The 25554-nt window shown below is 47.9% G+C and overlaps 1 protein-coding gene across 1 annotated transcript in view; it reads left to right on the plus strand.

The window, feature by feature from the left end:
• The window catches only part of TOX2 (TOX high mobility group box family member 2), a 154907-nt gene that overhangs the window by 42207 nt on the left and 87146 nt on the right, over nucleotides 1-25554 (plus strand). Inside the window, exon 2 of the mRNA XM_053958952.1 lies at nucleotides 20310-20375. Within this exon, the coding sequence (XP_053814927.1) occupies nucleotides 20310-20375 (66 nt within the window). The remainder of the gene's footprint in view (nucleotides 1-20309; nucleotides 20376-25554) is intronic.

A 25554-nucleotide genomic window follows, 5' to 3' on the forward strand; every position in this document is an offset into this window, starting at 1 on the left:
TGACCCGTTATTTTTGCACTCTATCATTTTGATATTGCCATGATTTCAGTGGAGGTTTGCGTAGGGCAGCGGACATGATGGTTGGTCTTACCACTTACTGCTCTCTGAATTTACCCTCTGCTAAAGTCTAGAAGGATTTCAGACCCCTCCTTCCTGTGTGGACTGTTTTGGATTTGTCAGCACAGGGTTTCTCCTGCTCTGATGTTCCCTTCTGCTTGGTCAGGTGGCTCAGAAATTCCCAAGACTTCATCATTTTTAATTAACCTAAATAATGTTCTTTTCATCTGCAAACTTTGTTTCAGTCTGCAGCCTAGTTTTCAGGTCATTAATAAAGATATTGAGCAACAGGAGACCTGGTTAAATACTTCTGCTGGTGTGTTGTTAATTATTTCCCTATTGAAAAACGAGTCCCAGGCTTAGTTTTGTCAAGGCCCTTAGCAGCCTCAGGTCTGTGTTCAGTGTCACCCACATCTAAAGCCCAGTTTGGTTAAACCAAAGCTCAGCTTGGTATGGGAGGTCTTTACACAGCTGAGTTCAGCCTGGTAATAATTTAGGCTTAAGTCAGCTCCTCACAGAGCAGCTGTACTGAAATGAAATTTCAGTTGAGAGCATCCACGGCAGTGGAAGATGCATCTTCATTGAAATGGGCTGAAACTCAAATGGAGGTGGGTTCAAAGCTTTAAGTTTCCTTTTTAGAGAACTCTGAGAAGAAACCTTGGAAAGCATCAACACACTGTTTCTCTGAAAACTCTCATGGCTGAGGGTGAGCCCCAGGATGCTCTCTGGGACCATCATGATCTCTTACAGCTCCTCTGGCTCTGTTTTGTTGTCACCAGTCTTCCTCACCCTACCACAGTCGTCCTTATTTTCAGGTTTGCTTTCCAAGTCTCTCTTAGGGACAGATGTGGCATTTGCCAACCCTGAGCTCTTTTTCAGAGCAGCTGTTTTTGCTGGTGATTTTGTGCCTGTCACATTTTATAGGCTCCTTTGGGACTGTTGTGCTTGGAGAGGCAAAGCTAAAGATGCTCTTGCCGTAACATAAGCTGGAGTTTAAGCTGGTGATAAAATGCTTGTTCTAATTGGATGTCTGGGGTGGGTGGTCTGAATCCTTATCCCCCAATATCATTGCAAACCCTGGCTGGGAAGCCTCAGAGAAGGGCAGAGGGATGTGATTGCTGCCATCCTCTTCACTGGCTGATGGGACCATAGCTTAGCAGTGGTGGGAGAGCAGAAACTCCCCAGGAGGGGCACAAGGAGCCTCATTTCTGAATTCAGAGGATAATTAAATGCCCTCAGGTGTTGGGGGTTGTCAGATGCTGTGGCTCAGGCTGCTCTGAGAGCCAGGGGATGCATGGATGGATGGATGGATGGATGGATGGATGGATGGATGGATGGATGATGGATGATGGATGGATGGATGGATGATGGATGGATGCATGGATGGATGGATGGAAATCATGTACCAAAATGATGATCTCTGGGCTGCCTGTAGTAAATATCTCCAGGAGGCTTAAACTCCAGCCCTGGCAGGCAGCAAAGGTGAATGTGATTTGCACAGAAAGTGTTTGCTGGGGCTCATCTGTGTCAGCACTTGCAGCTCCTTCAGAGCCAGCCACGTTGCCGCTTGTTTCCGCTCTGACTTGCAAAGATTTATAGATATATTTTTAGACCTAATATATTAATACACTCTTTTCCAAGAAATATAAACTATGAGCTTCCTGCTCTCTGGGAGATTCATTATGTTTTGCTGAAAGCAGCTGAAGTTGTTTTCCTTTCCAATGAGCACACAAGTGTCTGGTCCACTTACTGACTGAAGAAGGTGATTAATTCCTCTGGTTTTGGAGGCAGCAGCAAAACACAGTCTGGAGATGCAGAAACACCCTGCAGCCTCGCTGGGGCTGAATTATCTGGCACAATGGAGCCTGTAATTAGCAGGTGGAGAAGATGCTGCACGTGGAGCATTAGAGGATCACAGAGGGACAGGTTACAGGGCAACTGAGGAAAACAAAAGATTAGGCCCAGGCAGTAACAAATTAAATGTTTTCATCTCTCCAGGATTCTTAAATCTCTATAATACAAATTTGAATAAAGAAAACCTTCACTGATGTAAAAGAGCTCAACCAAAACAGTCTGGGGCTGCTGTACCACATAACATGCAGCACTGGTATAATTCCTGCTGCTCTCTGTCAGAACAAGAAGGATTCTTTCTCTTCAGTTAGGAAAAATTTAGAAGTGGGGGAAAAAAGGTATCTTTACAGAGGTGCAGGTAAAATACAAAATAGAGCATTTTCACTGGAGGGCCTGAAATCTTGGTGTGACTTCTTGAATCAGGATGCAGAGTATTGGTGGAAATCACTTTCCACCACTAAATGGTTTTAGAAAAAGTGTGGGATACTAATCATTAGCTAGTAAATGGGATTTTTTTAGGTGTCTGACTTGGGCATGGTGAAAGCCTAAGCAGAGAGTCCTTTTCTCTGGAAGCATGGGGATCAAAATAACTTCATGAAATGTCATGAGATGTGGGGCAGTGCCATGGGCATAGCAATTATGGGACAATGGGCATGGGCACAGCAGTTAGGGGACAGTGCCATGGACACAGCAGTTAGGGGACAGTGGGGCAGTGCCATGGGCACAGCAGTTAGGGGACAGTGCCATGGACACAGCAGTTAGGGGACAGTGGGGCAGTGCCATGGGCACAGCAGTTAGGGGACAGTGCCATGGACACAGCAGTTAGGGGACAGTGGGGCAGTGCCATGGGCACAGCAGTTAGGGGACAGTGCCATGGACACAGCAGTTAGGGGACAGTGGGGTATGGACACAGCAGTTAGGGGACAGTGGGGCAGTGCCATGGACACAGCAGTTAGGGGACAGTGGGGTATGGACACAGCAGTTAGGGGACAGTGGGGCAGTGCCATGGACACAGCAGTTAGGGGACAGTGGGGTATGGACACAGCAGTTAGGGGACAGTGGGGCAGTGCCATGGACACAGCAGTTAGGGGACAGTGGGGCAGTGCCATGGACACAGCAGTTAGGGGACAGTGCCATGGACACAGCAGTTAGGGGACAGTGGGGTATGGACACAGCAGTTAGGGGACAGTGGGGTATGGACACAGCAGTTAGGGGACAGTGGGGTATGGACACAGCAGTTAGGGGACAGTACCTGCTGCTTAACCCCACTGGCACAAACAGGGTGGACATCCTGGGAGGTGGGCAGTGGGGTTGGGCACTCATCTCCTCAGGCTTTCAACCTGGCCTTGCAACCCCTGTTTGGAGCTGTTGGCTGCAGGTGTGCTCGGGGCCAGGATCCATCCCAAGGGTAAAATTGTGCTTATGTGGATGCAAACCAGACCCAGCAAGTCCATACACAGCATCCCTCATGTGTGCTTGTGGGAAGTGCCCCATGGTGGGCAGGGCTGCTTGCAAGGACCTGGCCCTGGAATCCTTTTTGCTCCTCAGGTGATGTTTTCTCCTCTGGAGAGGAGTTGAAGCCCATGCAGGTGACTGCTCTGACAACCCAGCCCACACAGACATGGACTGGGTGGACAGCAATGTTCCATAATACCCCTCACAATTGCTCCTTTAACAGGCGTTGCTTGGATTATTTGCCAGAATTAATAAATATTAGAGTGGATTTAAGAAAGTGGATTTAAGAAAACCCTTTGGTGTTGGTAATTGTGACTGGCAGCCAGCACCACTGAGCACAGCTCCTCTCTGTGTGTCCTGGCAGGCGAAACATGAGCTTCTTTTCTTGTAAAGCCCATGTTGGGCTCCTCAGGGCCATTCTGGTGGCAGCTCCAGTGTCACCTTTGTGGTTTCTCAGACAGGGTACAGAGTGTTGGAGCACAAGGATTTCAGCAGGGGTTAATGCTTCCTCGTTAGTGTGGCTGTGCTGATTGGTGCCTGTACCCACGCAAGTGACAACAGCCAGGCCTTGGTGCTCCATCCCATGGCAAATCCACAGGAGGCAGTTTGGGGAGTGTCACCAACCCTGGGAGGGTGGCACAGCCAGAAATCCTCCATGATCCGAGGGTGAGGGCTGTGGGAGGAAGATGGGAGCTCAGCTTGTCGGGGCAGCCTTTGCATTTTCCCTTCGTCAGCGTGAGCTAATGTTGAACAGGGCAAATCTTTCTCCCAGAAGGAGCCTGGCAAGACCTTCCCTGTGAATACATGAATAGCAGCTGGGTAAACAGTGCATCTGAATTTATGAATGATTTGACACCGACAGGCTGGAACGAACTCTGTAATTTTATTGTGGTAGATTTAGTGGGTCAGACATATACATGCCAAGTCAAAATGACCTAGAAAACCTTTCTAGGTCAAATAATTGCTTGAAAACTTCTCTTTTTCAAAGGCAAGGCCATAAGTTTTCATGCTTACTCTGACACATTTTCCTTCTGCAAGTGCAACATGAGTCTTCAGGACAGGATTTGTCATGTCCTACACTGAGAAGAAAGAAAGAAACCTGAAGAAGGGTGATTTATTAAAGAAATATGGATATTGATCTAGCACCAATATCCAACTGTGACAGACAAAAACTCTCTAACAGTTTAAAGTTAGAAAGTGTATGTTTATTGCGACGCCGGGCAGCGTGCGGGATAGCTCCCAAATACACACTGCACCTTTCAAATGATTACAGAGTCCTTTTATCCACACAAGTATTGAATACCCAAAATACAAATACATGTTCATAATTTTGGTACATCCCATTCCTCGCTTTGTATGCTAATCATTTCAAAAGCTATTAAACATGCAGAGTTTGTTCCTTGAAATGGGCCGGTGGTCCCTTTCATGGGGAGGGGTCCCAAAATGAGGAAGTAAATGAAGTCTTCCTCATTCTGATCTTTCTACCTTTTCAATGCTAATATGACAAATGAATCTTGGTAGAACTCCCATTCCCTCTCTTCAATTGGTTTCAGAACAGAGGAGGCCCACAATTGTCTTATGTTCCTAAAAGCTATTTGTCAGTTTCTATATTCTTCATTATAAACCCAGCTAACTAAACATTGTGTTGACAAGCAATCAATTATTAGTTAACTACTAACTCTTAACTTCATCAAGGCCTACTCATTTATTTTAATTAACTCTAATAAGGCTTACCTCTAACTAAAATCTTAGCTCCTCTAAAATCTCTAAATCCCTTAAAGTTTATGTTTCAAGGGGGATACTAATTTCTGAATGAAACAAGACCTTTTCTGGCCACCTCTGTTGTCCTGAGATAGAATGTTGGATACCTGGCTGCCAGGAATTTAGGGCAGAAGTTGCACCACTGATTGTATTCACACTGTGCTGTTTCCAGTGGTGCTAAAACCTTTCAAACTCCTGGGTCCTGCAGCAACCAGCACCTCCAGCCTGCCTTTGGAGCCCTAATCCTTCATGAGATGGGAAATTGTTTATTAGGAGCTCTTTCTCCCCTGAAGAGGTTCAGGGAGGCTGGTGAGGTTTGCATCTGATGGTTCCTCACTGGAGCTTTGGGGTGGGGCAGAGCCACACTCTGCTGCCCTGGACACTCCAGCCTAGGAGCCACAGGTGTGGGTGAGGCTAGAAGGACCCAGGACCTCCAAGTTGTCATCCTGAAGCTCCTTCCTGCTCTGGTAACTCCTGAGTGTGAGCAAAGGCAGCTTTTGTGCTGTTAGGAGGAAGCCTAAGCTGCTAATAAAATCTCAGCTCTTCTTGTGGGTTACTTCTTTCAGAGTGCAAACAGAACATAACAGAACCAGGGCTTCAACAAGAAGCGCAGAGGGCTCCTCACCACCCTCATTTGGTCTGGGGTGGGCTGAAACGTTTTTGTCCTGTGGTGCTTGTGGCCGTGCTGTGAGATGTGGCTGGCTGAGGACCTGGGCTTGGGTGGGGCCCAGCTGTTGGCAGATGGGGGGCTGAGCTGGCAGCATCCTCAGAGGTGCCCAAATCATGGAATCTTTGGATGGAAGGTTGGAAAAGACCTCCAAGATCATCAAATCCAGCCTTCCACTGAGTGCCACCATGCCCACTAAGCCACACTGGGACATGCCACACTGGGACGTGCCACACTGGGACATGACACAGTGGGACACGCCACACTGGGACAAGCCACATCTCTCATGTTTTTAACACTTCCAGCCATGGTGATCCGGCTGTGCAGCCTGCTCCCAGCAGGAGCTCCCAAGCAGAAGTCCTGCTTCCCAGCTGGAGCCAAAGGCACATAACCCCTCTGGCTTTACTCCCCATGAAGAGTGGGCACCCATCCCATGCCCAGGGCTCCTCCCTGCTCCCCTCCACCTGCCCAAGGTGGGGCTGTTGGAAATAAATGATCTTTAAAGGCCTCCCAAGCCCAAACCATTCCAGAGTCCGTGGTTAACCCCACAACAAGGCTGGGTGCAGGTGGGAGCCATCACCGTGGGCATCCCACCAGCTCCCTGCCAACGCTCCCACTGGAGCAGCACGACCCAAACTCCACAGCTTCCAAATGGGTTTTTCAGCCCAGCCCTGACCTACTTGAAAGTAGCTTTTGCCATCCCAGGGAAGTGGGTAATGGGAGGCTGCAGTGCCTTCAGAACAATTACAGCTCACAGCAGTCCAAATGAAAATGTTTGTTGAAAACAACATGTGCATAATTAAGGCTTAATGAGCCCTTGTCTGTTTGGAATCTGCAATTAGATTTATAATAGAAAATACCAGCAAATGCCAAATAGCTTTAAAAGAAGATGAGATAAAAGATAATTTTGCTGCAAATCTATAGTAATACTGTAATTTAATGAGCTGGAAGTGGTGTAGAGAAAGACTGTAAAAGCTTTGGACAAGTTTGTATTGTGTGTGTTTATCTTATCTGCCCATTTCCCTATCTATAAAGCTGTCAGTCTTGCTTTTAACTGCTTGGAAAAAGGCAGGACTTTGCTAAAATCAGGAAGACTCCCTTTGTTTATTTTTATTTAAGTCATTAATTAGTCAGGCAAAGCTGCTCTTTTCTCTTTCTCATCAACATGCTTTAAACTTCTTGTTAGGGTTAATAATAGTAATAATAATAATAATAATAGTCATAATAATATCTTTATTCAATTATTTACAGTGAGGCAGGGGCATAATAATAATCAGAGGTGCTTTTTTTCTGGTTAGTTTCATTAATTTTAATGAGTTTTTAACTGTCTTTTTAAGATGTTGACAATTTTCAGCACTAAGGGAGATGTTGAACAAGTAAACCTAAGGCCAGCTTGGCTGCAGTAAGCACAGAATACCTTTAGCCCTAATGAAAATGTTAGAGGGCAGAAAATTCTGGTGGAATGATTAATAAAGTGAACAGACAGGTAGCAAAAAAAGGAAGAGAAGCTGAAATTAGAAGTGCTTGAAGGAGATGGTTGGGGTTTTTTTCATATTTAATAGTTGAGGCTGGTAATGAAGATTTAGGTGTGACACGTGGACCAAGGGAACCAAGGCCAGGGCAGCGGGGTGATGGGGCTGTGAGGTGCACACCTGGAAACACAGCTCAGCAGCTTTGTGTGACCAGCCTAACTCAGCACTTGATGGAACAGGGCCACAAGGATGTGGTGGTGCTGCCTGGGGAGGCACCTCTCTGATTTGCTGTTATGGCCCGTGGGAAACACTGCTGAGCCTCAGCTTCTGTAAAACCCTGCCTCTGCCTGCCTTGGGTCTCCTGCGTGTGAAGCTCCAGCCCTGCGGCTGTGTTTGCAGCTGGGGTGCTGCAGCTCCAGCTCAGCCTTGCCAGCAGTGATGGGGGCCTGTGCATCCCCCAGGGCTGCACCTTCCCAGCCCTGCTCCTGACCTGCTCCACAGAACCACAGGATCACAGAATGAACCAGCTTGGGAAAGATCTTTGAGATCATCAAGTCCAACTTATGACCTAACACCTTCTCGTCAACTAAACTGATGCCTTAGGATTTTAGATTTTCTATTTTCCGTGTATTTGTAACCCTGCAATTCTTTAGTGTAGAACTCTAAACTCCATGTCCAGTGTGAGCTGCTGCTTTCCCCTTTGGGGCAGACACAACAATTCCTCTCCAGGCCTGGCAATCAAGGACACCTCACTGCCTCAGGCCCTGAGAGATGCAAACAAAAGTGAGCTGGGGGGAGCAAACTTGGGGTAAATTACTTAATTACCTGAAGCTCTAATTGGAAGATGAACCCCCAATATGCAAATGGACCAAACTTATAAAAGTGTGAAAACCAGTGACCTGTGGTCCATATTTGTGTGTAGCCCCCGGGGGGCTTTATCTGCCTGAAATGTACCTCAAGACCCTTCAATAAATATAACTGCTTTTTTACTCTCTCAGTCTTGTCTGCCCTCTGTTTTTAGGTAGTCCCAAAAAGGCATCAAAACCATGGCCACATCCAGGCATTTTCTAAACCCGTCCAGGGATGGTGACTCCACCACCTCCCTGGGCAGATGATTCCAGTGCCCAGTCACTCTTTCAGAGAAGAATTTTTTCCTGTTGTCCAGCCTGAACTTCCCCTGGCACAGCTTAAGGCTGTGTCCTCCTGTCCTGTTGCTGGTTGCCTGGGAGAAGAGCCCAACCCCACCTGGCTGCACCCTCCTGTCAGGGAGTTGTAGAGAGTGATGAGCTCTCCCCTGAGCCTCCTCTTCTCCAGGATAAACAACCCCAGCCCCCTCAGCCACTCCTCACAGGACTTGTATTCCCTCACCAGCCTTGTTGCCCTTCTCTGGACACGCTCCAGCCCCTCCATGTCCTTCCTAAATTGGGGGCCCAGAACTGGACACAGCACTCGAGGTGCTGCCCAAGCAGTGCCGAGCACAGGGGCAGAATCACTGCCCTGCTCCTGCTGGCCACACTGTTCCATCCACTGCTTCCCAGGCTTTTGCCCTTCTCAGGGACATGGAACTGCATGGCTCCTCTGGATCAGGTTGCCCCGCCCAGCCTAACCTTGCAGTTTCAGAATCTACCTTTCTATCATCCTTGTTTTAGGGTTGGGTTTTATTTAGTCTTTAAAGACCTCCCTGTTCATTAGCTTTATTATTTTTGAGTCATGAACCAGTCCAGACATTGTGAAATGGATTGTACTTTGTCAGCCTTTTTTTTCTTTTTTTCCCAAGTCATTCTAAGTACCACTGCAAGAGTATATTTGCATACAAAGTGGAGTGCAGAATCACAGAAAGCAGGTTTTGGCTGGTGCCAAATATCCATGTGTTGGAAACTATTTTCTAAATGACTGGCATGGAAGATCTCTGATTTATTTTTTTTCCCTCCCAACTAGCTGGTTTTGCATAATGTTCCCCATGGTCTTAAAAAATCAATTATTCATTTCCTTTATGCTTTGCAAGAGAAGAAAATAGACAAGATCTTGACTTCGGGGGGGGGGGGGGCAGAAATGTACTTTTGCTTGGAAAGAGGTTTGAGTTGGAAGGGACCTTAAAGCTCATCTTGTTCCACTCCGTCCTCTGTCCAGGCTGCTCCAACCTGGCCTTGGACACTTCCAGGGATGGGGCAGCCACAGCTTCTCTGAGCACCCTGTGCCAGGGCTTCACTATCCTCTGAGTAAAGAATTCCCTTGCAATATTTAATCTGTGCTGAAAGAGCAGGGGCTGTGGGGTGAATTAAAGCTCCTGTTTTTCTTTGTGAATATCAACTGAGTAGCACATGTGATTTTAGGAATTATTGGAGTGAGTTAGGAGGTATTTGGGATCCAGGCTGTTTACCTGTGCAGCTGCCAGCAAGGCATTGGGATTGGAAACAAAATACATGGTCTTTAGAAAGTGCCCAGCATTGAGGCATCCCCTCCTCACTCCTCTCACAGCTCTGTTCCTCGCGTCGTTATTTACTCGCCGTGCAGTCAAGAAAAGACAAATAGAGATTTCCAAACCCGTTCCTGCTCTGCATACATCAACGCCAGCGTCACCCAGCCACTGCTGCTGCTGGCAGCTGCTGCCTCACTCCCCAAGGAATTGCTTTGATTCCATCCAGGAATTCACCTCAGGTGTGTGGCTGAGCATCACTGCCTGTGCTGCACACTCCCAGGGCAGAGGGGACCAAATTATAGGGTGGGAAAGCTTCCCTCTTAAGATTTCTTCATTCCCAGCTGCTCCCTTGCCTCCTTGGCTACTCCAGGGCCGCGTGGAGCCCCTCTCCAGTGGTTCCTCTGGCTATTGCTCTGCTGTGGAAATCAGCACCTCCATAAAAGACTCCCAGAGCAGAGCCAGGATGGTAGCTGCTTCCCAGGCACACAGGTATCAGCGCTATTTTTATCTCAGCCCCGAGGTTTTATCTTGCAGAAAACAATGTTTCTCAGAGCCTTTGACGCTGGCACTGCTCTAGCACAGAGTCTCCGCGGCTTCTTTTAGATCTTTGCGTGTTTTCTGCCTCTCTCGGTTTCCTGTGAATTACAAGTGTTGCTGGAGGAGCAGGCAGTGCAGTTGCTCATTAGCACTTATTGTATTTATTTAACACACACCAGGCCAAGTGCCAGGGTGATGCTGCATCCCGTGCCCTCCTCCCTCCCCTCGCCAGGTTCCTCAGCTCTCTGCTCACTCAGCTGCTGATGGGTGAAGGACCAGCTCAGCAAGAGCCTGGTATTTATATTTTTTTGCAGATAAACTCCTTGAACACCTGTGATAAGCAGCTCCAGCTGTGGTTGTTGTTTGGTTTTGAGAAGGAAGTGATGTACATGCCTGAGCCTTGCAGCGGCAGCGCTGCAAAACAAACAGCATTGAGCTGGTCAGCAAAGGGCTGGGGAGGTCCTGGCTGAGAGCAGCGGGTGCTGCCCACCTCCCAGCAGCCTGATTTCAGTAGCCATGCCCAGACTCAGAGAGAAATCTGAAAGGATTTGGGTTTGGCTGCGGCTCTGGTGAGCTCTCGGTGCCACTGCAAAGGATGGAGATGTGCTGAGCACTCCGTGCACCAGAGCTCAATGCACCAGCAGCAGCTCTCCCCAGCAGCATTATTACACCAGGCTAAAAGCTAAACACAATCATCTGAACACAGTCAAAATATATTAGTTCAACATCTACCCTCAGGAGCAAAACCTGCTCAGCTGAAACCCCAACCCCTCCTCCATGCACAGCAAGGTATAACCGTGAGTGACTTTGGCCTTTAAATTAATCACCCTTTCTCTGGGCATCCTTCTCCTCAGTGCAGCTGGGAGAAGAAGAGGAGGCTGGATGGATGGATGGATGGAGGGGTAGCTGCTCTGTGCTGCTTTCACTTCTTTTTGGAGCCGCACGAGAAAGGGTTAAGCAGAATTTTGATCTCTGCAATATTTTCATGCTTATACATTCTGTTTCTCATTTCCATGACAAAGATGGTAGGAAGAGCAGAATAAGGTACAGAATTTGCAGAGCAATTTTAAGACTGCAATGAGAACAGAAAATAGTAGGGGGAGAAGAATTGTAATTAGAATATGAAATGGGAAAAAAAATTAATCTATTTCCATGTCAGTCTTAAGACTAAATTCTGCTGCTCCCTGTAGCTTTCAGTGGATGGGTTTTTTGTGTGTGTATGTGAAGAGCTTGAACTCCTCTGCAGGCTCTGAAAGATCCAGGTAAATGAGTTTAAGGCCTCATCCCCCCCAAATAATGTAATAACAATAATATCGTGTGCAGTGTTGACAGAAAGCCAGCCAGTCTCTTAGATAAATGAATGCTGTCACTGGAATAGTGGTGGCATTTCAGGAGAATAAAAGGGGATGCTGGAGATGCTTTTGGGGTGGAGGTCTGTGTAAGTATCACATGATCACATATCACAGAAGCCCCCAAACACCAAATATTGCCAGTCCTGAGGAACATCTGTGTGTCCTGAGCCCCCCAAGCAAAGCTGGGCCACCCTCATGGGGTTGTGCAGTGCCTGGTCCAGCTGAGCTCTGAGTATCTCCAGGGATGGAGGTCCCACAATGCTATCTGATCACCCACATGCTAAAAAATGAGATTATGTGTGCCCACAGAGCTCCCAGGAGCCCACAGGTCAGGGTTTATTACTATCTTTCGTTTGTCCAATTGCTGTTCTGGGTCCCTCTAAGCCACAGCATCCTGCAGCAAGAGGTTTTGGTTTTGGGTCCAGTATGAAGAACTTCTCTGGAAGGGTTTAATTTCACTTGCTAATAATCTCAGTGTCTGTCTCCTTGATTTTAGGCTGTTAGAACCCTGCTCTCACTTTGCTTTTTCACGTACATCTTCGTTGAGTCCATCTAACACCCTTCTGTCCCTTCATCACTCCCGTTTCCTCATCCACGTGTGCCATTCCACACCTTGGATCCTCCTTGCAGTTGCCCTCTCTCCTTCTAACAGCACAGATGGTAAAATAATCCTTGGTCTTCTCTTCTTTGCTCTTTTCCTGATTGCTTCTAAAACCCGAATGGCATCTTTGGCAGCTGCTGAGGACTGGAAAAAAATTGGAAGTGAACTCTCTAGAAAAGTTTCTCTTCTGGACAGCAACATCAATTTTAAAGTTCATTGTCATGTCTGTCGTTGGGATTGCTTTTCTTCATTGCATTACTTTGCATTTATTGACATTAAATTTAATCTTCCATTTCCTCAGTGCCACTGAGTGCAGTGAGAGTCTATTCAAAGTCGCTTTTAGGTTTGGCTGGCCTGAATCATTTCTGTCTCATTAATAAACTGGGCCCTTCCAGCTCAGTTATATGATGAGCTGGGTAGATTTTACTGCAGATGGATCATGGACCATGATCTTCTGCTTGCTAAAACCTACTGAGTGTCTTGCTGTGAGTAAAAGAACCTTCCCCTGGGTCCCATGACATGTTGGGTTTTGGGGTTTAGAGCTGGTTTTTGAGGAACCTTGTGAGAAGTTCAACCAGAGAGATCAGTTCATCTTCCCTAGGGGCTTGCTGACCCTTCTAAGGGTGAGAGGCACAAGGTCTCTCATCTTGGCTCCCTCTGGGCTCTTTGGGGTGTGTTGAGTGTGATGGGTTCACACTGAGGAGTTGGACATGCTGCTTTGGAACCTTCCCCTTCCCATTCTTGTTTGGGCGCAGAGACAGAAGGTCAGAGATCTAAAATCACTGAATCATTTAGGTTGGGAAAGACCTCTGGGATTGTTGGGCCCAACCATTGACCCAGCACTGCCAAGGCCACCTCTAACCCATGTCCCCAATTGTCACATCCACGTGTCTTTTAAATCCCTCCAGGGATGGTGGCTCCACCATGCCCTGGGCAGCTGTGGCAGAGCTGGACAACCCTTTCAGTGAAGAATTTCCAGTCTAAACCTGACGTGGCACACTCTGAGACCGTTCCCTCTCCTCCTGTCCCCGTTCCCTGGAGCAGAGCCCCACCTACCCCTGGCTGTCCCCCTCTGCAGGGAGTTGTGCAGAGCCAGAAGGTCCCCCCTGAGCCTCCTTTTCTCCAGGCTGAGCCCCTTTCCCAACTCATCAGCCTCTCCTGGTGCTCCTGACCCTTCCCCAAGCTCCATTCCCTCCCCTGGACATGCTCCAGCCCCTCAATATCTATGTTGTTGTGATGGTCCCAAAGTTCCCTCACATTGTTTTAGAGCAGGTGGGTGAATGTCACTTGGCCATGGGGGTTCCTTAGGATTTCCTTGGTTGGTTTTATGTTTTCCTTCTGGCCAGCCCAGTGTGAGAGCTTCTCAGATGGGTCTTTCCAAGGGAGATGCTCCAGTTTAGGAATTTCTGAATACTCACTCCATCAGTGTCCAGGCTGGTGATGGCCATTCCTTTCTTTTTCACCTGGCTGTAGTTTCTTGACAGCTTTTACCATACCTTGGCTCCCCCAGCTCTGCAGGTTTCCTCCTCCTGGTGTATTTGAGGAAAAAAAAAAAAAAAAAAAAAAAAAAAAAAACAACAAAAAAACCACAACTCCTACCAGGTTTTTATCCTACTTGTGCACTGTTCTTAAAACAAACAAATCAACCAAACAAACCACTTTTTACTGTAAGGCTTTAAGCCTCAAGATTTCAACTGTATCAAGCTGCATTTCCCCTGGGATAATGTGTGAGAATATTCACTGCTTGTAGGAAACTCAGCCCCTCAAAGCCCCGGCGGCTCCTGTGGATGCTGCGTTTGTGTTGTGCCTCTGACACCTGCTGTGGGGTCGTGCTCCCTGTTAATGCCATTTGTCCCCAAACAAATCGCAGTGCACGGCCGGGCTGGCTGGCACGGACACGGACACGCCGAGCTTCCCCTGCAGGGCTCTCCTGGGGGCAGTGTAAATCTCCTGCTGAACTCCTGACCCTCCCTGACAGGATCAACCCAGGGGCTACCCAAGCATTTCAGCACACAAATAAATAATGCTAAGTAGATCACTCCGGGCCAGAGGTCGTGTAAAGACCTTAATGGGGGAGCTGCAGTTAAAGAGATTAAGCTAACCTCAGCCGTGTATTCCCTGAAGAGGTGCGACGCTAAATTACTCCTGCAGGAATTTGCAGTGGCAGCACAGCCAGCAGCAGCGCTGGCAGGGGCAGGGCTGAGGTGAGGATTTCACATCCCAGAGATGTGTACAGAGAGCATCCTTGTCGTAGTTGACTCAGTCACAATACAAAGCAACACAGTACATTTTCAGAAGGCTTCAAACCCGTTTTTATTATAGCACACATGCTTTTTATACATTCTTACAAAACTCGTAAGTTTACACTTTTCATTGGTCAGGAAAGACAAACAAAGTGCTCATTGGAATAGGCAGTTGCAGGTTTTTCTTATTTATCCTTCTTTCTTTCTTGGTCTCTATGTCAGAAACCTTGGTAAAAATTTTTTTCAGGGGTGAACATGGATCCTCTTGTCAAACTTCTCTCTGGCCGACAGAAGTTGCTGGAAAACCTCTTCCACAGTTCCTTACCAGGACCAGCATCCTTGGCTGTGGATCCATCAGAGGGCTGAGCCTGGTGTGCAGGAACAGCATCCTGGGGATGCAGGGCTTGAAGCACCATGGACAGAGTGCACTTACAGCAAAATGTGCCACTCAAATAATACTGATAAAAATGAATTGTGGATAAAACCATTCCTGTAACATTTTCTAAAGACTTATATTTCCCCATGATGGGAATGGTGCCATTGGAAGCAGCTGAGTGAAGCCCAGCAACACATGGGCTGCAATTTGTTTTTCTTAATTAATTTTTTTTTTTAATGAGGAGTATTAAATACAAATTAACTCTGTTACACAAGTTTTCTTGGGTTAACTTTTACTCACTAAAAACCTAAATGCATTCCTTGCATGGCATTACTTTAGGTTGGATGCCTCAGGTTTTAGCTTTTATATTTTTCAGATTCTGTGCTGCTTTAGTTTGTGGGTCTGGGCTTCATATGAGGGGATGGTGAGCTCTCTGCACAGAGCAGAGATATTCAAAACAATTCCTTCTCCAGCTGGGCACCAAGGACAAATGATCCAAAGCTCAGGCCCAGGAGCACAAACAGCGTGGGCTGGAGAGAGAAAAACAAGCAGGATGGGAGTGCCTGGGCTAAAGCTGGAATGGGACAATGAATTGCAAGGTGCAAATGGAGCAGAGCTGATCCCAGTGAGAGCCCCCGGGAGTGCTCGTGCATTTTGGGACCATTTTGGTTCATCTTGGGTTCATTTTGTGCCATTTTGGTTCCTCTTGGGTGCAGCCCTGGCTGGGCTCTGGTGCTGCCCAAGGTGGATCCATGGAGGAGATCCTTGGAATAAATCCCTGCTTTATTCTTTAGCTCTGTCCAGCCTCTGCTCTAGGTCATCAGGTCACTCTGTCTTGGTACTGGTGTAGCTGAGCTGGAGCTTGCTGGGAGACAAACCCAGATGCATTCCAAGAACCTCTAGTGAAATGTGGCATCCCCAGTGCACCCAGTTTGGAAATGAGGTTGTCATGAGAGGGAACCCACTGCCCATCTCCTGTGTACAGGGAGGAAACCAGCAGCAAGTGTTTATAGCTCTGAGCAGAAGGAACCACTGGAGGCATCCAATTTGTTCTTAACTGGTCATTTTGTAGCTCCTTGATGGTGATGGCTCTTAATTACTGCTGGATCTGTATTAACAGGCCACATTTCCAAGTTCTAGAACCTCAGTGGACTTGCAGTTAAGGTGATCTGGTCTGGTATAGCCAAAAATTAGTGTCAAAATTTAGGTAGGACCCCTCAAAAAAAAAAAAAAAAAAAAAAAACAACCCAAAAAACATTAAAAAAAAAAAAAAAAAACACAAAAAACACCCAAACAAAAAAAAAAAAAAAAAAACCACCAAACCCACCACACATAAAATAAAATTAAATAAAAAGTTTGGAAGGCTTTTGAGATCTTGCAGGTGTCACAGAAGGTATTAGTGGTATGAATTTTGTCCACATATTCTGGTCTAGTGGAAGGTGGCCCTGGCCATGTCAAGGGAGTTGAACTGGGTGATCTTTCAGGTTCCTTCCAACCCAAACCAATCTGTGATTCCACATTTTCATACAGAGCTGAAGTTTCCATCTCAGTTCATGGCTCTCACAAAATAAAAATGATGTTATGAGATTTATAATAAAATTGTACAAGCTGGCAGTGCCATCCAGGAAAAAGTAACACCTTCTTGGAATCTTGGCAGGAGGTTGTGTTTCTTTCCACTGGGCCCTTCCCAGTTAGCAAACATTTGCTCTCCCTGTTTGCACAGAGCTGGAGATCCCACAGCTGCTGCACTTTGGGGTCTGTCCCAGCCTGCTGCCTGCATTTGTTTTTCCTTTTCATATTCATGTGGCTCACAGGAGACCTGTGTGACCTCTGGGCACATTTACAGGTTTGAAAATAATGCTGTGGAGCAAAAATAACAAACCAAAGTGAGTCTAGATAAGCAATAAAAATTTTAAAAGTGCTTTGTACAACAACATCTGAATGGAGCTCCGTGTATGGGCTGGTAGAGCAGTGCCAGCTGCAGCTCCCCTGCAAGAGCTGTAGTAAAAGAATTATATTTTTAATTAAATTCTCTGTGAAAAACTGAATTTCAGAGGGTGTTTTCTCACACTTTTATCTTTTGCTTGGACCCAAAATAATCAGTAGGTTGTCCCACAGAGGGGTGCAGTTGTGGCTTGGTCTCCATCACCCTGATGTCCTTGGAGCTCCCTCTCTGAATGAGGCTGGCAGCATCCCTGTCCTTACCCATCAGTGCCAGGCAGAGCCACCTCCTGTGGCACGAGATGGCCTCGGGGCTGGAGCTCTTGTCACCTGCAGACCAAGGCAGTTCAGTGGTGTTCATTTGACTTTGTTGCCAGAATTGGTGGAATCTGGGGCACTTTCTCTTCTCTCTCACTCTTTCCCTTTCACTTCCCCCTTTTTCTTCCCCCTCCCTTTTTATTTCCCTCTTTTCCCTTCCCTCCCTGGCTTCATGCTCATTTCATGCAGGAGAGAATCAGCCACAGCCACTGATTTGTTTAATAAGCTGCTCCTATTAACCAAAGAATAATAAAATTAACTAATTGCAACCAAGCAAAAGTGATAAAGTGATTAAGACAACTATATAGACAACTATTAAGACAACTATAAGAGGATGTTGCTTTTGAATAAGGACTTGAAAATGATCCCTGCCACATCATTCAGTGCAGGCTGGGTTTTGGGGTAAGGAGGGTGATGAATGGCTGTATCCAGGTTTGGAACAGGAGCTAGAGTGAAGGAAAAAGGGGAGGAGGCATTTATAACCAAGGGGAAGTATTAAAATTTCTGTTTCTATCATAAATCTACCCGGTATGATGGGGTTGATTGTTTTGAAGTGCATTCTGTAGCAAAACAATAATGAGAAGAGGGAGAGAACATTACTTATCTGCTCTACCTGGCTGCTGCATAACTGGCAAACATCTAATTGAAAATATATCCTGATGGGAGAATTTCTAATAAATTTGTTTGCACCTTCATAGCCTGGAGGAGAGGGAAAAAAAATCCAATCAGCACTGGGGAAATTCCAAAGTTTCCATTGCATTTTGAGTCTTGATTTTCAGGCTTGCTGCTCAGCCTGGAAATCAGAGAAACAGTAATTTTGAAGGCAAGATTCATTACAGTTGTTATGAAGGCATCAAGGGCAGAAGGAATTGTGGAATGGAGGTAGAGGAACAGTAGAAAGCCATAAAAAAATACATTCTGACAAACAGAAGGACGTGGAGACAGGGGAGGGTTTGTTCTGCTCTGGGCCTCGCCACTGACAGATACTTTTGGTTTGCTGAACGTAACTTTTAAGATAATTTTTTTTCCTGGAGAAAAAGGTGGTGGCCAGGTGTGGGTCAGTGTCTTCTCGTGGGAAACAAGGGGCAGAATGAGAGGAATCAGCCTCACGTGCACCAGGCAGGTTTAGATTGGACATTAGGGAACATTTCTCCACTGGAACGGTGGCCAGGTGCTGGAACAGGTAGCTCAGGGCAGGGGTGAAGTCACCATCCCTGGAGGGATCTCTGAGAGATGATGTGGCACTTGGGGACATCATTGAATGGTGGCCTTGGCAGTGCTGGGAGAATGTGGGACTCAGTGATCCTACACAGCTTTTCCAGCCCTAGAGTCTGTGATTCTCCACCAACCTCTGGCAGCTCTGCTGCCAGTCCAGGTGTGTCTGCTGGGGTTGGTGGGGCTGTCAGAGGGTATTTAGGTGGGGTCAGAGGGTATTTAGGTGGGGTCAGAGGGTATTTAGGCTGTAGAGCTGGTTGGATCTGGGTTCCTGGAAGCTCCAGCTGGTACTGTGCTGCCAGGAGCTGGCTGGGCCAGTGATCATCTGACAGGTGGAGGGAAATCCAGGTTAAAGTGGATGGTCCCCAGCTGCCTTCTGGGGAAATGGCTTGTCCCAGTGCTCACTGCATCCCACAGCTCCTGCCTCACTGGTGGATCGCACAGGAATCCTCTCCCACCTGCTGCTGGTATCACTTAATGAATGCCACAATACCTGCTCCAATTTTACAGCTTTTAATTGATTTGCTGTGCCAGAGGACAGTTTGGCAATTAGAGGATGTCTGAGGCCAAGCAGAGCCGTGTTGCCCCCACTTGGCTTGACTAACTCTGCTGACTTTAATAGCTAATCCTGTAGCACTCTGAGAAATGGAAGCGTAATTAATTGTCTAGGCTGAAAGTCTTCACCTGGTTTTATTTAGATTTCACTTTTATTGCTCTTAATATGGCCAATTTCTGTTAAGGCATAACTGGAATCAGCTTCATATCAGAGAGTGAGAGAACAGGTGAGAGGTAAATGATCTCCAATTCATCATCCTGCTGGTAAGGGCAGGAGGGTTGGCTCTTCCCCTTGTTAAGTGCAAGGTGTCACTCACAGCTGGTACCACCATCCTCATCTCGGGAGTGTTTTATGGCACAGCCTGTTTTTATTGCCATAATTAATTTGTGAACTTAGCCTTGAGGCCTGCCCCAGCTGTACTTGGAGCTGGAGACAATCCTGGAGGGCTTTTTTCCTTCCTTTGGAATCTGAGCGAGTGAAAAGCTCCCGTTGCAGCTGATTAGTGAGAAGAGTTGTAGTTCTCCATGGGGGTTTTGTGACCTGAGAAGTGGATTAGCAGCTGGGAATCGGGTGTGCACTGGAGCTGTGGGACACACGAGGACGGGCTCAGGCTGCCCAGCCCAGCCCTGGAGCAGAGTCCTGGCAGGGCAGGCAGGAGAGCAGGAGATGAGGGGATGGATGTGTCAGGCTGTGCACAGAGACCCCTCCTGAATGCTCCGTGTTGTAGGTGAGACTGAGACAATACAAAGCAATGCTCCATTTTCAGAAGGCTTCAAACCCGTTTTTATTATAGCCTGCATGCTTTTTATACACTCTTACAAAACTCATAATTTACACTTTATTCATTGGTCAGGAAAGACAAAGTGCTCATTGGAATAGACAGTTGCAGGTTTCTCTTATTTATTCTTCTTTCTTTCTTGGTCTCTTTGCCAACGACCTTGGTAGAAAATTCTTTCAGGGGTAAACATGGATCCTGTTATCAAACTTCTCTCTGGCTCACAGAAGTCACTGTGAAACCTCCTCCACAGCTGGAGTGATTCTGCATTGCTGCAGGAACTTTGCTTTGGTGTTGAGATCTGTAAGAGGATTGAATGTGACCTGCCCAAGTCTGGACATTTCCACTGATGGAAGCTTGCTTTTTATATCAGATTGGTGGTCTAGTAGGAATTTCAGTAACAGCTTCTTTTGGGTGATCTTTGCTGCAGGGGGCATCTGTGGGTTCACACATTTGAATTATTTCTTTGAACTGGAGTGATTCATTCCTCATTTCACTGAAAAAAATCCCATATCCATGCTATGTTAGCATATCCCATTGCAATAACTGGGATGAAGTTGTGCTCATACACTCTCAAAAGTGTTCAAACAGCAGCTCAGGGTTTTCCTCTGGGAATTCTGGCTCTTGATGTGAAGAGCCAGGAAGGTATTTGGGATGCACAGGAGTGTTGTGTGCAGATGGCATTTTATTAACTCTTTCTTTTGCCTTTCTAGTTTGATGGGGAGAACATGTACATGGGGATGACCGACAACGCCCAGGAGTTTCTATCGGCCAATCAGGTAAGTGTTGTTTTGCTGGGGTGAGATTTTTTAGGGGACTAAAGCACAAATTCTAGGAGCTCTCTGTGAATCTGCCCTCCTGGGACATCAGGAGTGTCCATGGAGGAGGTCAGAGCCCAGCTGCTGCTGAGGAGCAGCGGATGCAGTTGGTGGAGGGATTGGGATGCACTTCCATCCTGGTGCTGCTGCCTGTCACTGGAGCCTGGCTCTGCTGAAAAGCTCTGCTGAAAAGCTTTGCATCAGCATCCCTCACCCAAAATGAAGGTGCATTTGGTGTTTCTGGACACAGTGAAGTTTCCAAGTATTGTGTGCAGTTCAGGTGTCTCCTTCCCTCATGTGGAGTATTTCCTGTAGCTAAATAGATTAAGAGGGGAGAAAAAAGAATCAAGGGGTTCCTGTTTTGGAGCTAGAAACCCACGTGTGGGGGACCAGAATAGAAGTGTTCATGTCCTGCAGGTGCCTGAGCCTTCTCTGGGCTTGGATACACATGGAAAAAACATGGAGTGGGGTCCTAAACCTGTGTATGGGTTGGAACATGATCTTTAAGGTGATCTTCCACCCTGGTTCTGTGATTCTGTAAAGTTAAGCCCATATTTGAGTCCTGCTGGGACAGGAGGACTTCAGCACATGCCTTTCTGTCCCCCTGACGTGAAGATGAGAGCTGGCCCCCTGTGCACCCCTCAGGGGTGGCCTGGCATGGTTAGAGGTGCTGCACCCTCAGCACAAAGCATCTCATCACATGCAGCCTCGGGAGGGAAGGTGGCAGCTCCTTGCTGGCACATCCCAGCACCCCATTTTTGGTTGTGTTGGGCTGTTTTGTTGACCACAGACCCAGCCCCACAGAGTGGCCCTGTGGTTTGGGACATCACTGTGGATCACATGCTGCAATGGCAGCAGGGGTTAAACTCTGTCCATATTACACTGGGAATGGGATGAAATCCTGTGGTTTGCCTCCTTGGAGCACAGCAGTGCATTGGCTCATGGCTGGGGAGAGTTGTTCCTGCTCTGGCTCTGGGAGGTGGCACTGGTGTGGGGTGGTGTGGGGAGAGGTTGTTCTTGCGTGAGGAGGAATTCCAGGGTGGGGAAGGAACAGCAAACTTTGTGCTGCTGAGTGATTCAGCAGAAACAAATATGTGTTCAACCAACAACGGCATGGGGTTGAGCCAGGAATTGCCAGAGCTGAATAAATATGGGAAAGAATGGGGTGATCCCCGAGTGCCCCATCCAGGGGTCAGCCCTGTCCCCCCCAGCTGTGCAGAGCCACATGCTGTGGATGGTCACAGGGCAGTTGTTGTAGATACTTTGCCTTTAAAACCTCCCAGGGGACAAGGATTTCCCTGGGAAGGGCTGGCAGTGCTGGCACAGGGACCAGCCTCCATCCCTGGCCACGATGTGCCTGCGGGACCGGGCTGGATTTGGGCAGAGCCATGGCCAGCATGAACCACTGGTGTTTCCTGCTTAGCACCTATCTCATCCCATTTCCCTCATCCCATTCCCTTGGGCATGAGAGGAGGCCAGCAGGGTGCTGTGGGGCTGGGAATGGTTTGCTGCACCTCAAGGAGGATGGTTGGCTCCAAAGGAAAGCAGAGATTACCAAGTGGTGGAGGAATCATGTCCTGAGTTTGAGCCTGGAGAAGGATCAACCAAACCAGCTTAGATCCCTGTAACTTGGGCAGCAGGAGTTCACTCTTCATTTGCTCTCTGGTTACTTGCTGTTTCCCATTTTGGAGCAGCAGTTAAGGGTGGAGAGGAAGGAAAGTTCTTTCCCTTGGCAAAGGAGGGCAGGAGCCCCCACTGCAGGGATGGCTTCTTGCACAGGGGCTGTGCTGCTCTTTCTCCACCAGGAAAAGCACTGTGGAGAGTAACATGGAAAATAAATGTGGGCCTTTGCCTTGTTTGGCATGCCCAGTTCCCTCCCTGGGCTGATGTGGGATGGTCAGAGGGCTCTGGGAGTACAAGGGTGCAGGGGGGCACCTGGGGCTCTGTGGAGCCTGCAGTGACCCCCCATGACCTCATCTGGCGTGGCAGGAGTGTAACTGGGAGGGAGGGTGAGGATCCCAGTTCATGCCCTTCAGGGATGTGGGTTCACACCCAGTATGAGCTTTGGCCAAGGAGGATGAGGAGGAGCTTCCTCCTCACCCTCCTTAGTGCATCACCTCCCTTTATTTACCTGCACATCAGCACTTGTTTACTGGTTTTACAGCCCCAGCCGTGACTTCAGCACTAATGACACAACTCTGTTATTTAAATGGAGGTTCCAGATGGTTTTTATTGTTTGCTAAACCTGCTGTAACCCGAAGGAGTACATTAAACAGCAGGAGGGGGGTTTCACAATCTCACCTCAGAGGCTGCTGAACCACCAGATACTTTTACAGCCCATGAGGGACATCCAACAGCCCTTGGGTTCCTTCAAGACAAAGGCAAATTGTACACACTCAGGGCTGGAACCATCTCACTGCAGCAGATGAGCCTGCTGGGTTGGGGTTTTTTCTCCATCAAGATCCTGCAGCTCCCTGACAGCAGCTTTGTCTCAGGCCCTTGTCTGGTTTTTGATCCTAAGGAAGTTCTGTTCAGCCCAGGGGAGAAGGTTCCAGGGAGAGCTCAGAGCCCCTTGCAGGGCCTAAAGGGGTTCCAGGAGAGCTGGAGAGGGACTGGGGACAAGGGATGGAGGGACAGGACACAGGGAATGGCTCCCACTGCCAGGGGGCAGGGATGGGTGGGAGATTGGCAATTGGGAATTCCTGGCTGGGAGGGTGGGGAGGGGCTGGGATGGAATTCCCAGAGCAGCTGTGGCTGCCCCTGGATCCCTGGCAGTGTCCACGGCCAGGCTGGATGGGGCTTGGAGCAGACTGGGCTAGTGGAAGGTGTCCCTGCCCATGGCAGGGGGGTGGAATGGGATGATCTTTAAGGTCCCTTCCAACCCAAACTTTTCTGGGTTTCTGCAGTTTCTCATGGCAAGAGTGAGGTAAAGCCAGGATCAGGGTCCTCCTGCCTCCCCTTCATTATTCCCTGCCTAGCTGCCAGCTTGAGGGGAAGAAGAAACAGACCCCCACAGCAAAGCCCGTGTAAAACCCCCACAAAACACCATCCAACACGTATGGAAGCCAGGTGCCCTCTTCCTTCCCCTGATTTTCCTTGTTGGGATGGATTTTGTGCCATGGCTGCAGTTCTTGTCATCCCAGAGGGGTTGGACTCAGATGAGGACAAAATGCAGAAATAAAGGAGCCTAAAACATAATGAGAGCACTGACAGCTCACACCAGCACAACCTGCTTGGGGAAAATAATTCCTCTTGTTCCATCAAATAGGAGGGACATTTGACCCCAGAAGTGAGTCAAATGTGAAATGTAATTCAACCTCCAGCAGAGGCCAGGGTATAAATGCAAGCTGACATCTGATCAAACCATCATGGACATTTGACCCTCGAGATGAGTGAGGTATCTCTTGTGTCTTGTGGAGTCAGCAGAGCATCATTCCTCACCCCTGTCAATTTTCCTTCTTTCTTTCCCACCCCCCCTCCCCAGACAAAGGCAAGGAATTAAGTAATGTGAAAAATCCCAAGGAATACACAGATAGGAAGTGCTCTGAAAGAAATGCAACAGCACTGGTAAAAGAAGTAAAAACACCTGCAAAATCAGTGGCAAAAGATATTTATTAAGGTCATTGTGATAAGGACAGTAACACCAGGAAAGGGAAAGGCTGAGGAGTGAGGTTGGTTTTATTTGGTATCGAGACTTTTGCACTTGCAAGAAGAGTCCATGGGTGTTTTAAAAACATGGATTAACTCTGCCTGGGAATCCCCTGTGAGAAGGTATCATCATCCCATGTGCTGGGTGAAGAAATGCAGGAACTGCCTTGTCAGGGAGCTGGGGGTGATGTGATGAGGTTGTGGGGACTGCTCGGCCCTGGCATGGCTTTAGGGACCACTGTCCCCTGGCTTTTGGGATGTGACTGTGTCCCTGGTCAATGCAGGGACATTATGGAAAGCCTTAGGGGGGTGTTTGCTGCATTTCCCCTCCCTCCATCAATATCTCTGGCTGCTAGCTGGGCAACAGGCAGCTTGGAGGAGGAAAGAGCTGATTATTTATCACTGGACAGTTTGGATCCTGTGCTCTGCCTAATCCCACGAGATTTCAGTGCATGGCTTATTCCAGCTGAGCAACCAGCCCGTTTCTGTCCCAACAAGTTAATTAGTGTGACTCCTCATGGAAAGACTGTTCAACACCACTGTGGTTTGTTCTGGCCAGGGAGACTGCAGCTCTTTGCTTTTGAAAGTGAGGGCACAGACAGGACCCGCTGCTATAAAGTGGTGAAAATTTGAGAGCTCAATTGAAAATAGGAGAGTTAATTTGACAAAATTCTTTTGCACATCATTTCCTCCTCCTAAAGCTGTTCCTGTGTGTTTCTCCTGCTGGCAGGCTCATGCTGCCCATCTGTGTGTCAAAAGTGTCAGGTCTTGGCTGCCAGGTTTGCACAGCAGCACTGAGCAGCCTGGGGTAGTGGAAGTTGTCTCTGCCCATGGCAGGGGTAGGAGCTGAATGGTCTTTAAGATCCAACCCAAACCATTCCAGGAGTCTACAGCTGAAAAAGTAGGATGCCTGGAGAGGTTGTGGCTGCACCTGGATCCCTGGAAGTGGCCAAGGCCAGGTTGGATGTGATGCCTCAGGTTTTAGTTTTTATATTTTTCAGATTCTCTGCTGCTTTTAGTGTGCACTTCTGAGCTTCATATGAGGGGATGATGAGCTCTCTGCACAGAGCAGGGAGACAAAACAATTCCTTCTCCAGCTGGGGACCAAGGACAAATGATCCAAATCTCAGGCCCAGGAGCACAAACAGCATGGGCTGGAGAGAGAAAAACAAGCAGGATGGGACTGCATGGGCTAAAGCTGGAATGGGACAATGAACTGCAAGGTGCAAATGGAGCAGAGCTGATCCCAGTGAGAGCCCCCGGGAGCGCTCGTGCATTTTGGGACCATTTTGGTTCCTCTTGGGTGCAGCCCTGGCTGGGCTCTGCTGCTGCCCAAGGTGGATCCATGCAGGCTTTCTAATAAATCCTGACTTTATTCTTTAGCTCCATCTAGCCTCTGTTCTAGGTCAGCCTGCACAAGGCATCAGATGGGGCTTGAAGCAACCTGGGACACTGGAGGGTGTCCCTGCCCATGGCAGGGGTGGAATGGGAT

The sequence above is a fragment of the Vidua chalybeata genome, chromosome 17 (assembly GCF_026979565.1).
Source record: "Vidua chalybeata isolate OUT-0048 chromosome 17, bVidCha1 merged haplotype, whole genome shotgun sequence".
In the NCBI taxonomy this organism is placed as follows: domain Eukaryota; kingdom Metazoa; phylum Chordata; class Aves; order Passeriformes; family Viduidae; genus Vidua; species Vidua chalybeata.